This window comes from Cyprinodon variegatus, unplaced genomic scaffold (genome assembly GCF_000732505.1).
Source record: "Cyprinodon variegatus isolate N-32 unplaced genomic scaffold, C_variegatus-1.0 Scaffold170, whole genome shotgun sequence".
NCBI classification, from domain to species: domain Eukaryota; kingdom Metazoa; phylum Chordata; class Actinopteri; order Cyprinodontiformes; family Cyprinodontidae; genus Cyprinodon; species Cyprinodon variegatus.
The window spans coordinates 754,316-767,501 of record NW_015150623.1 but is presented as its reverse complement, the minus strand read 5'-3'; the positions used below and the strand labels follow the sequence as shown (position 1 = coordinate 767,501).

The following is a 13,186-nucleotide window of genomic DNA, read 5'->3' as shown; positions in this document are numbered from 1 at the left end:
TATAACCAGACTTTTCCATATGTCATGTTATTTAGCTCAATAGAAAGTTGTATTAAAATATAGTGTTGTTGTAGAGGTGAAATTTTGCTTATTGCTCCTTTAAGTAAGATTAACAGTAAATTACCAACAGATCATTACTAATGTGCCTTAGTAAAGAAATATTTGATGTATTAATAGCTGTGTTATTAATTGGCTCGTGTGTAAAATCACTATTCTGAGAAAGTTCATATTTAGAGGTCCACGTTTTTTAATCTTGTTATATAAGGATGACTTTGGGAAGTGGAAGCAATAGTTTGGAGGAAACAAATCTTTTTTGTTGCCTTTTTATTCATTATTTTTCTTTTTTTTTACTCAATGCAGTGATTAAAAGTTAAAAGAGGAGATAAAAGGTCGTCATGAGTAAACTGAAGGGAGATCTTTGTCTTGTAGTGAAACAAAGTGATGTTACCAAACCAAATCTGACTATACTATACTTATTAAAGTACATAAGGATTTACACAGTAAGCTTAAAATAATAAAAAAAAAACACCAAGAAAACAAAAAAAAATAAAATAAAAATACTCAGGTGTTCTTTGAAAGCCAATTTTCTTGTGCTTTTTAACATTGTATGGAGTCCAAAGTGTGCCAAGATAATTGTGTGTGTGATGTACATTAGTACATCTAGAATAGCCACCAGAGGGCATGCCTGTTGAGGTCATAACCAGAGTCATATTTTTATCTGGCAGTTGCTGCAGCATCTCACTATGAGAGCAGATAGGATACAGGTTGATATTATTTAGTTTGACAAAAGTTACCAAAAAAAAAAAAATGTGTTGTCTGTTTAGAACTATAAGCAGTGCTTGAAAGTTTACGCATGCTTGCATTAATAGAAGAAAAACATCAACTGTCAATAAAATAAATTGAAATTGACACAAGTAATAGTAAAATGATAAAAAAAAATTGAAATAATGATATTGATTTTGAATGCAGCTCCTGAACCAATAATTTGTTGAGCAACATTTTAAGACAATCAATGAAATCAGGTGTTTTTGTTGTTGTCAGACTTCTGCAAAATTGACAACTATGCTGGTTCACTGTTCATCAATTTGACTGGGACAGTCACATTTTTCAATAAAAAATTCTAAATCAATACTTTATTTTAACTTAGTAGATTTATATTGTATTTATTATTACTTTCTTCAGTGTAGATTGATCATTTTCTTTAGTGGGAGGTTATGTAAACTTTCAAGCACAACTGTATCTCTTCAAACCAAACCCCATTTAACTCCTATTACTTATTATTCAATGCTGCCACCTAAGGTTGCTATGGTTACATGTCAATGGACGTATTGTAGTTGCTTTAAGAGGACAGAGCGTCAAAGACAAATCTCAAACACAGCAGAGGGATTAGTAGATCATTTTTCATATTTTGTTATCCAATTATTTGTCTTTAGTTTTTCAGTTTGATTTTTGTTTTCTTTTGCTTTCTGTGGTATAAAATAACATTGAAGTTCGTGTAAAGATGATTGAAAATGCTTATTACTTAAGTGCTTTTTAAATGACCTCATTATTTTTCTTTGGTTTCTGTTTAATTTAATAAAGTATTGCATTTTTAAAAAAAATCTTTTTAGTTAAAAACAAAAACAAATAAATTCTTTAATAAAAATGAGGAAAGCTGGTTAATAGGGGCACACTTGAGACTCCTCAAACTTAGACACCATACAGACGCATTTTTGAATGAGAAAATGTTTTTTTTTTTTGGCTCCAATTGTGTTTAACCCTAATGATTAATGTATTTTTGTAAGCCTGCTGTACACTAACTCCTTTAGTTATAATGAAATCAAACAAAGGCTAATTTTTTGGTGGCAATAAAACCCAGTGTATGTGCCTTTAGCTTACTCATGATTTTAAAAGAAAAATCTTTGTCATTGCTTTGTTTTTGGAAATCTCAAAAATAGGTATGAGGAGGAGGAGAGAGAGAGGAAAAAACATTGATCTGTCTAAAACCCCAGCTACCTTCTCTTCCAGGCTGGAGTCTTTAAACATCAGTGAGAAAGGCTTGATATGCTCTCTTCTCAACTTATCGCCACTCCGTAAGTCGATGGCACTCTCTATTCGCTTGTTAATTTCCTCAGGACCAGAGTGGACATGCAAAGCTTGTGCAAGATGGTTTGGAAGCAGATTTATCGAATTTCTCGTTAGGGCAGCCAGAGTCTAGAGGGAAAGCACATGCACATAGAATGAACCTGCTTGTCCCCCGTTTTTGTTTCATTCAGGTTACAAATGAATAAAAAAAACAGACACACACTTTGTTATGCACACACAAACCAAAATTAAGACAAAAAGGAGGAGGGGGGGGGATCAAAATGCAACATTAGCTGTCAGACCGACAGCTCTGAGCAAGTCATGCATATCCCATTCTCTCTCCCAGCGCGTTCACTGTGCATGGATGTTAGTGGAGACAAAGCTTGTAATAATGCAAACACAGTAACAAAGCTGGAATTTATCTGCACATGTGTGAATGGAAATTCAAAAGAGCTGAGGGTTAAAACACAATTAAAGGGTTGGAAATTAAAATCATCAAGCATGAAACGGCGGACGGAAAGAGTTCACCTGCAAATGTAAAGCAACGCACAAAATCTCTAATTAAACACTGACGTTCAGATTAACTGAAACCTGAAATAGCCTTGGAATATATGCAACAGAAATTGATTTCCCTGCAAATTAATGATTCGAGGATATACATATAGTTTACATTTTTATCTATTCTCACACCTAACTTTGACTTTTGGCTTTAATGCAACCAAGACCCATAATTAATGACTAAAACAGAATATCTATGAAAAAAATTATGAGGAAAATCCCAATCCTATGATTAAACATACAGGGTGCTGGTGTTTCAGTGGGTAATGCTCAAACACCATAAACCAAGGCTGCCTGCTGTGTCTTGTCTAATTTGTGTAGAACAGAAGTAATGCAAAAATATTAACTGAGAGATTTAACATAAAAGTTTGCATTGCTGATTTTTAAAATGACCAGACCCATATCAGAGGAAATGCATCAACAACTCTACAGGAATCCTAATCTTGAGAGTATTCCACCAACTGAGGTAAGTCTATAATGAACAAAGATTTAAAATATAGTCGAAAACAATCAATGATTAAATAAAAACAATAGGATATCATACTATTCGTAATATCTTTATAAAAGGTGTTTTACAGTTTTAAAGGACTCATTGATTTATTTTTGAAATCTCATACCTTTGTAAAGTTATAGGAATCTGGAACAGCTCTAACATTTGCAAAAACATTTCCTGTCACCTACAGTAACTAACCGATTTAAGCAAAGCAAACCGTTGGTTATGCTGATTTTTCTGATTTGTTTCCTTCCTTTCAATTGCAACTGAACTCTGTTGTTGGCTTTTGCTTGTGCTTAATAAAGGACAAAATACATGGAAATAATTAACTAGAGAAACATAACAAGTAAAAAAAATCTGAATCAATGGAATAACAAAGGATCTAAGCACTGTTTTTTAATCGAATTGCTGATGCTGACATGTCTTTTATCAATAATACTCTAAAAAAACATATTAAAAACTTTTACTAAAAGAGACATCTTGGTAATAAAAAATAAACGTGTCAAATCTGGCTCTCTAACAGTGAAAAAAAAAAATCTGGTTCTTTAATAAAATTATAGAGGAAGCATCTCCAGCCTAAGCCCTGCGTTAGCATTTGAACGTGACTGTTTTGATTGAATAACTATTTAAATATAAACAATTAATACACAAAAAAAAAAGCACAGAAAAAAAGCAATGAAAATATCCCTTAAGTTTGGTTTTTGTTCTTTTTTTCCCCAAAGGTATACTGGATACAGCCAGAGCCCAACCAATGGTTCTGGTGTTCATTGTTAAATATTTTTGCACATTGTAGTTTCCTGCAGAAAATATAGAAAAACTAAGAAAAAACAAACAAAAAACCGAGTAGTCCAAACAATGTCCTGTGAGGATTTCAGCTCTTTTTTTCCCTGTTGCTTCTTTATCTTTACAGCAAAAGCCATGGATCCTCAAAATATCCAGCACATAGTGAGTTTCATGCACACTGCGTATGGATATGTAGGGATTTGCGGGAAGCTTTTGTTTGTATAAATAGTTCCAAATAGTTCCAAAATGAACCCATTGTGATACCTTTACACGTGGTATGCTCATTGATTACATCAAACCATCAGATTTCATCCAAACCCAAAAAATGAAACGTACAAAACTCTCTTATCATTGGTATTGTGCTCTAAATCATCTCCAAAATTAGCTGGGCATCAGCTACAACTGTTTACTCTTTCAAGGTAATGTTTGATAACTTTGCTTCATATATGATGCCAACACTTATTTCCTCTGGTCCTCGATCAGAAAGGCCAGCTCCATGCAAACCATTTTGATTATGAAGTCCAAATCAAAGCTTGTCTTCTGGGTGTTTTTCTTCAGTCACTCTGTCTTAAGTCGCTGTGCAACCAACCTGTCACTATAATATGCATATGAGGATTCATGTTAATGTGGATGGAATTTCAGCAAAGCGGAGTATTATGCAAATAGGGGAGGAAGAATTGGTTTATGCTAATTGATGTTTGTGTTGGATTGGAGGAGAATGCTAAAGTAGTCTGTACAGAGCTGTGTTCAATAGTTAATATCGTCTGACATTAATCATATGTCACAGCACGACTACAAACCTTAGCTTATTTCACCGGATTTTATTTTAAATACAAAGATGTCAATTATCAATGATATACATGGGCTTTTTTTTATCTTAAAAAATTACCATGCATTATTTTTTAAACCCTTTACTCTTCAGAAGTCAAATAATCAATGACAAGGTTTTGCAGTGTTGTAACTAGCCTTAGTATAGTTATAAGGGATCATTGGAGAACAAACATCACAAAGTCCAGCCTTATCCAAGTGTACTGACGACAGTCAGCTGACATCCACAGAGTTTAAACCTATGTCTTTTGCTAAACAAACTGCATATGCAACAAAAACTCAACTCAAATTATTTATGTGGCCCTAATTCACAAGACATCATCTCAAGGCACTTTACAGACAATTCAACCAGTTCACATTGTCTAAAGAAAACCAGCTGTTTGTATCGACTCATTGACTGTACAGCAATTGTTCACATCAAACATGCTTGTAGCAACATTGGAGAGGAAAACTCCCTTTTAACAGGAAGAAACCACCAGCAGATCCAGACAGCGTGAGCAGCCATCTGCCCAGGCCGAACTCAGGATGTCCATTAATGATAGCGTTTCTTTGTGAGTATTAATACACACAAACATGTGAGCTGCTATGAAGACGTGCAACAGACACTTTTCTGGTCAACAGTACCAAATACAAAGTATTAACACTCAACCAAACACATTGACAGGCATGTAGTGTCACGATTTGGCTATGGTTAGTTGACCCAAAAGCAGAGGCAGGGAAGCAGAGGTGAATCTCTTGTGGATTTAATAATGACTTAACAGAAAACAGAGGCAGGTTATCCAAAAATCCAAAAAGAAAACAAAGTCCAAACAAACATGAAACCAGAAGTCCAAAAATCTAAAAACCAAAAACATGAAAACTAGTCTAAACGTACCAGAAACCATGGAGACATCAGGGGAATCACAATCATAAGGAGGAAGGCTCAGAGAGAAGGAGTTGGAGAATGTTTGATGGTGTTTGACAAGGACCCAGCAAAGGGGAACTGAAGAGAGAGGGCCTTTAAAGGAGACTGAGTCAAAGAGGGGGCTAATGAGGAAACTGGGAGCAGGTGTGCACAGAACAAGAGGGAAAGAGCTAGGGAAGAAGGAGAACATAAGAGGGCAGCAGAGAGCAACAAAAGAGAAAACCTGGAAGACTGGAAATAACAACACAATGTTAAATTACTAGGACTATAAAACATGGAGAAAAGAAAACTAAACACTCAAAAGAAAACATAACAGAACCCAGACTAGAACAGTAACTGGAAAAAACCAAAGAACACAGCAAAATAATAATAAAACCACTAACACTAGAAAACAAGGAGTAAAGCAAGACTGAACACTGAAAGAAAAACATAACAGAAACAGAAACTTGACATGTAGTCCCCAATTTTAAAGCTGTGCAGGACAGGAACAGCTTTAGTTCTTCCACCATTTCCTTGAACACCCTGTCTTTATACACATTAAATACTCTTTTGGTTTTAGTTTTAGGTGTACCTTATTTAGTCATGGAGAGGTTGATTGTTTTATATATATTTTTATAGACTCCTACTCTGTACTACTACAAGAAAGATTTACCAAGGTAAATCTGCCAACAGTTAAACATGAATCAGAACACACAAATCTGGCTCAGTTATGGTGTTTAAAAAAATGACAGTAGGGCACTTTTGCCTAAGAGACGCACTCAAGAGTTATTCAGGTCATATATGTGAGGATAACAGTAATTTCCTCCAAACCATCAACATCTACTGTGCACCATTACTGGTGCATCAAAGTAGCCACACATTCAGATTACCCTTTGGAGAGATAGAGCTGCCAGCCATTACAGTGATAATGCAAGATGTGTGTGGAGATGGAGATGTTGAGAAATTCAATATCTCTCCCACGAACTCAGAACAATTGAGCGTCTCACCTCATCACACTTAATTCAGCACGTTAACACATGAGATCCATCACGCCCAGATAGATCATTAAAAATTCATTCTAGGGCTCCATATGCACGGATGTCCTCCCATCAATCCTTATTAATGGATGCTTTCTACCCTTTGTTACCTGTCGGCTCCGTTATCGCCACGGCTGTCAAAATTACACGCTAATGGAAGTCACATTGAAGTTACCTGGAGATAATAAATGGCTGTAGTTTGGACACTTATCACTTAGAGCCTTATAATTCAGCGAGAAACTGCAGCATTTATCAATGTCTGCAGGGAATTCCCCAATTGACGAACATGGGAGCTTTGGATAGAAATTATCTTTTCTTCTTTTTTGTCAGCCTGATTGTGTCGTCTTTGAGTCATATAAACACAGGCGGTCGGGGAAACTGGTTGTTTTCTGTAAACAAAAAAGCTGCACATTCCTGAAGTTTAGGAGCTTTCTTTTTTCTGAATGGTTCAAGAGATTGGCAAATTCTTCTAGAACGCTAAAAAATCATGAAAAAAAAAAGGAGAAACACCCCAAATAAAGCAAATAAAACTATTGATTAAAGCATTGCTAAAGAACTTTCAGTTTTGTTAATTTTGGCTCTTACCACTGGTCAAAGGCTGTATTGTTTTGCTGGAACGAAGACAGCATTTCACATGAGGAGCCGCGCATTGCGTGGCAAATTCCTGATCTCCCAATCACCTGCAGTTGGATTTAACTACATTTGTGTTTCCAGTGTGTGTAAAAGATGAATAGCAATTAGGTAATGAATCAACTGTGGAAAAACAATGTCATATGATGATGCTGAAAATAGTCTTGCATCCCATATACCTGCACCGCCAACGTGACAGTTGTAAGTTGAGGTATAATCAAAAAAGTTTTGAAAACATTTTATAAAGGTTTAGAAGTTACTTAATGTTGGTTTAAGATGACCAAACAGGTAGAAAAAAGCTAGACATATTCACTAAGAGTATGAGAAAAGAAGAGCATGTCAAATGAGCAGTGAACAACATCCTTACAGAGGAGTTAAGTATTGTGAACTGAACGCTTTTAGGTGGAGAAACATGAGCCAAAGTTGAGCTTGAACTCAACAAAACCTCTCATGCATATGAATGGAAATCAAGTGGCCCATGTGTCAAATGATTATCATATCTGGAACCCACTCAGCAAACACATGAGCGAGATTATGATGGAGGCAGCCAGAGAGGGTTCTGGGCTGCCAGATGAGCTGCTTTAAATTAAAGAGCTGCGAGGCTGCGACGTGGCGATGACACGTCAACCTCATTATGGGTTTATTTCAGAGTCATGCTATGTCACAGCTGCAGAGATTCACTGCCCCGTATTCAAACAGAGGGCTGGCATGCAACTCGGATCAGAACCCTACAGATCTGCAGCTTATGTCAGGCTCATACAGAACTAATTCAGCATTTAATAAATACAATGATCAATGAAAACACAAAATAAGGGTTTTCATAAATCATAACTACAGTCCTGCATGATGGCAGTTCTGTTCTGAAATAACTTCATGCCGTAAATCCAAAGTATTTAAACAACCTTCTTGTAAATATATTAAACCTACATTATAGAATGAATAAATCTTTTACATATTGTTTTTTTTTGTGTTTGGGAATGGATGCCCCAGAGCTAGATGATAGTCCAGCAGATTTTCTTTCACAAGCAGAACATTAAGATTGTTGCCATAAGGTTCTACTTGTTAACTATATGTAAAACTTTATAAAAATGATTTAGGGCAAAAAAATTGTATGTAACCAACACAGAGATGGAAAGGAAGATGAGAAAGGGAGAGAGGATAAGACATGAGTGGAAATAGAAAGAGATAGATAGAAAAGAGGGAAGAGAGAAAGGATGGGGAAAAAAACAAGAAAGCTAAATAAACAAACATAGAAGATATACAAAAACTCCCAGAAGTCTGCTTCCACACCTATTGGTTTATAACAATTTAACATTAGTAATCCTAACCTGCAAAAAAATAACAGCTATGGTTCAGCAGCTTGCAACACGGTTCTTCTTGTTGCTATTAGATGAGAAAATGAAGCAGTCAGAAGGATTAGGGTGCTACTGCCTGGTTAGTAATTTCAGAGAATATATTTTCCTATCACAGTTATCACACTCACTGTTTCCCTGCGGTTTGTAAAACCAGCCTGGTGAGAGAATGTAGATTAAAGTGCCATCAATGACATGCTAACCTATGCTTTGTTCATCTGCCAAAGTCCCATACTGGAGATCTCCTATTAACACAAGCTAAAATCTGTTCTCTCTGTGCTCTGATGACAATAAGGAATAAAAAGCTAATAGTTATTCCACAACCTCTTTTTTTTGACCCAACTGGACATCTTTTAAAGAGAGCTCATAGACCAAAACAACTACAGTGGATCCAGTAAACTACATAACCTTAATAAAGAAGTCTGCCTTCAGCCTTGAGACGATGCTGTAGGGACTCAGAGGGGGAAACACTCTCAGTCTGGTTGGCTTGATTGTTTTTGGCGTGAAGGTCCCTGAGAAAGTGCAGCTCTGAAAGGGCACACGGCTCCATCTGAATCCCCTCTTCATCCAGGCCTCATCATACAGTCGGAGAGTTCTCTAACCACTTTGTTCGGCTTTACAGAGGCAGTGGTGTAAGTTTGTACGTATGACACTTTAATAATACGAAGAAAAACCTTATTCAGTTTAAAAGGCCAAGTTATGAGGAGAGGAAACGCGCAAAGAGGAGGTGGGATGTGAAATCTCACACGTCTGGAAATGTGATAGAATAAAGATGGGAGTCAAATTGTAACCAAAAATGATGGATTTTATTTTCAGTCTGCAGCTGCAACAAGTCTTCTGTAGTGCTCTTTGAAGGCTCGCATGCAAGTGGTTACATAAACCACCAACCCGCCTCAGGGCAGAGAAGGAACAAAGTCGCATAAAGTGAAACATCTTGACATTTATTAACCAGATTGCCTTTTGACATGCACATTTACAAAGAGGTCCTGATGGGCTCTGTTGCTCCTTACATCCACAAACATTTAGCCCAGAATATTTTTAAAGAGACAAAACTATCATGTAAGCAAGTTGGATGAGTGTCCACCCTGTAATCCAATGTGAAAATGAGACTGTTTGCTTGTTGTCTCTTTAGAGCTGCAGAGAAACTGGGTCTTTTGAGGAGGTGGATACCTTTAGATGAATTGAAAGCGCCATGACAGTGATGTGCATCATGCCAGCCAGCAGGTACACAGTGAAGCATGAAGACAGAGAGGGTGGGGCCAGAAGAGCCTACACAGACCCTGCAGTGTGATTTCATGGTTGAAGCTCATCCTATTGGACTCCTGAGTCCTTTTGTGAAAGAATCTTCTGGATCTGATGTGAGCAATTTGCCCCATGAGGATAATCGTTACAGCAATCACAGCTATAGACAGGATGTCATGTCCTTTATTTGGTTCACTTGACAATAAAAAGCAGGGTGATTTGAGGAAAATTGCTGGCACAGATATTGCTGCACTGCCTTTTGTATGGCAGATAACAGGAGTGAAATGCTGGTGTTTCAGTCACCTGTTATCCATCTTCCTGCTACTCTCTATGCTGTAGCTGTGCTGCATGACAAGGCTCAGGGTCAGAACTTGTAGGGAGTTCCTAAATTCATTAACTTAGTCGGATGAGGGGTTTAAATAATCCAAAGTCCACACTGATGTCACTACTTTTGGTAGGGAATAAACAAAATTAATGAAAGGCCTGACAGGAGCCGAATGTTAGCCAAACCAGTCCCTCGCTTCATGAATGTTACTCAATTTCTTGGGTCTGACCACCCAGTTAAGTCTCAATCATCTGAATAAAAGGGTCAGCATTAGAAGAAAAGAAATTGCTCAAAATGTTCAGGGAAAAAGTGTTATCTTAAAGGAAAAGTCCGGTCAGCAAGAAATGATCAAAGGATCATTATCGATACCTAAAACTAATATGTTCGCAGTGATTTAATGAATTTAGCATTAATTACTAAAACAACAGTCCAGGACCGGCACATCTTTGCCCAAATATAGTAACACCTCACTCCTGACATCTTCTGGCAGTGACGTCATGGTGCGGTAAGCCTAGCGCCATTCTCTCCGACTTACAAGCAAAATCAATGGGAGCTATAGACACCCCTGCAATCAACAAAAAGTATTTAAGATTTCGGGAGGACTTCACTATTGAAATTCACTAGCACTATAGGTAAACTGACAATGCCCGCGTGCATGGCAAGTGAAAAAAAAAAAAGTTATTTCATCTTTCCGATTCATGATCGTCACTTGAAGAGGAAGAAGAAAAATCCTCAGATGATGCATATAAATTTGAACAATATATATATATATATATGTCAGAAATGTCTGCACATTAATCACCAAGTAGGACAACAGTTTGTGTTTTTGTGTTCACATACTATACACCTGATTCTGATTTACTTTTCATTATTTTCATCCTCCTCTTTGTTTTCACAGGAGCCACTTACTAAGGATTTCTTTCTCCTCCTCTGTCCCCAGAGCTTCCTTCTTCTCCGGTCATATTTTACAGCTTCATGCTTTTGGCCGCTGTCTGTCACTGATCCGTCACTATATCTGACCCAGACGGAAACCAACACCCTGCACTCTACTCTGCCTGCAGTCCAGTGATGCTGAAAACTGAATCATGGCAACAGCGTGTGAGAAGGAAGACTGCAGGAGACAGAAAGCCAGAGGACAGCCAGAACTCTGACAAACATAAAAGATGTTTCAGAACTCCTCAACAGAGTCTTTGATATGCAAAAGACAGGATTTTTGATCCGACTGTCCCAACAGGCTTCTTATTGTCCCACAAACAAAAGAAGAAACAAAATTTCTCTGAATCCTAACAAATGGGATTCTAAAACTTGTGACTCTAAAACTTGAAAATGTGGTAGGGCTGCTGGAGCCTGAAGGAAAGCACACAAACTCCTTCACGACTACACAGATGTAAACAAACAATCAGATACTTAAACAGTTCACTTCAACAAATAAAAAGGATGCAAAACATTGAAAAGAGCAATTATATATGTATAACTCACAGAATATACACATTCACATTAGTGTGAGTTGCAGGACTATAAAAGCAGGAGTTTGTTGCTCATGTATTGTCTAAATGCCAAGATGGAAAAACAACAGCAATGGTGTAAAAGAAAAGACTGCTTCTGCCTATCAGTCTGACAGATTTAGATTTGAACCTGCCCTACATACCTGAATCAACTGCCTTATTAGCATGCAGTCAATCATTAGGGAATCTTTGGCCAAAGCCGAAGTACATAACAGTCATCATAATAAGTGCTGTCAAAATAGGGCTGGCAGCAAGGAAGGAGATAGGAAGAGGTAGAGAGGAAGCAATTGGATAGGAACCTACTGACATTTCTTTAGCCGGGCATACACCGTGCGATTTATTTTTGCCCTTTTCATGCCGTCTTTCCAGTCGTGCAAGAATATTTCGATCAGGCCAACTTTCAGCCTGATTGCGCATTTTGTAGTGTAGAGGGGGTTACGCGACCACCTCCCGATCAGGAATCGTAAGGTCGGAAGAACATCAAACATATTTGATATGCAATCGACCGCAGTGGGCAAATCGCTCATTCTTTTTCATCCTCTCAGACGAAAACACAGAAGCATGGCGGCGGTGTGGGTGAAATGGAGTCCTTTCTGTAAAATTCACAGACCTTATTAGCTACTGTACATTTGCTCAGCCATGTCTAAATACGTCGTCGCCTTTTCTTTCTTAGGGCTTTCAGCACAAAATTGCACAAATTGCCAAGGCTGCGCATTTCACTTTAGTGAGCTTCATGTTCCTCTTATAGTAGTTTGGCTTCTGGCCAAGTAGCACCAAATCACTGCGGAGCCGAGTCCGACGTGGTATTTAGACGTACAGTGTGATCAGGTAGATTGCATCAGAGTGTCATGTCGCACAGTGCGAGAACACACATCTTGAGCTCTGAAATCACACTGTGCGACGAAACCCTGTTGTTGAGCGTTTACCTGAGTTCGAGACTACTGTTATAAAAAGAAAGGCTAATCACAGGAATCTTGGTGTTGCCTATCCAGTGACCCCCCTCCTAACATCTGAGGGGTAAGAAAAAACTAAGAGCTCCAACTCAGACTCAGAAGGCCTTGGTTATCTGTTGAATGTTAAAAATTCATTACAGGACATTCAGACACTGAACAAGTCAAACTTCATTAAAATGGTTGTCAATAAAATGCTGGACCACCATTGGATCTCTAATAGTGAAAAAATGACATTATTTACATTGCTTATATTTGTAGAAGACCAAGCCCAGCATATCAGTACCAACACCTCAGAGCAACTGTCTGATTATGTCTATTGTTCTGCAGCCAAAGTTGAATATGAAATCTGTTCTACTGCTATATAACAGAGTAGCCAACAACAGAATTAGAATTGAGTAAGAAAGACATTGATATGTAGCAATGGTCCAGTTCTGCTGCTGTGAGACCTTAAAGCAGGTGTGGTGTAAAAAATACAAACCTCAATTTACTGAAAGGTCCCCTCTGAAAATATGGGACAGATTGAAATACGACAG

General features: G+C 37.5%; 1 protein-coding gene across 1 annotated transcript in view; it reads right to left on the bottom strand.

Annotated features, from left to right (window-relative positions):
• adcy8 (adenylate cyclase 8 (brain)) overlaps positions 1-13,186 on the bottom strand; it is a 141,068-nt gene that overhangs the window by 56,554 nt on the left and 71,328 nt on the right. The window contains exon 7 of the mRNA XM_015378322.1: positions 1,996-2,193. Within this exon, the coding sequence (XP_015233808.1) occupies positions 1,996-2,193 (198 nt within the window). The remainder of the gene's footprint in view (positions 1-1,995; positions 2,194-13,186) is intronic.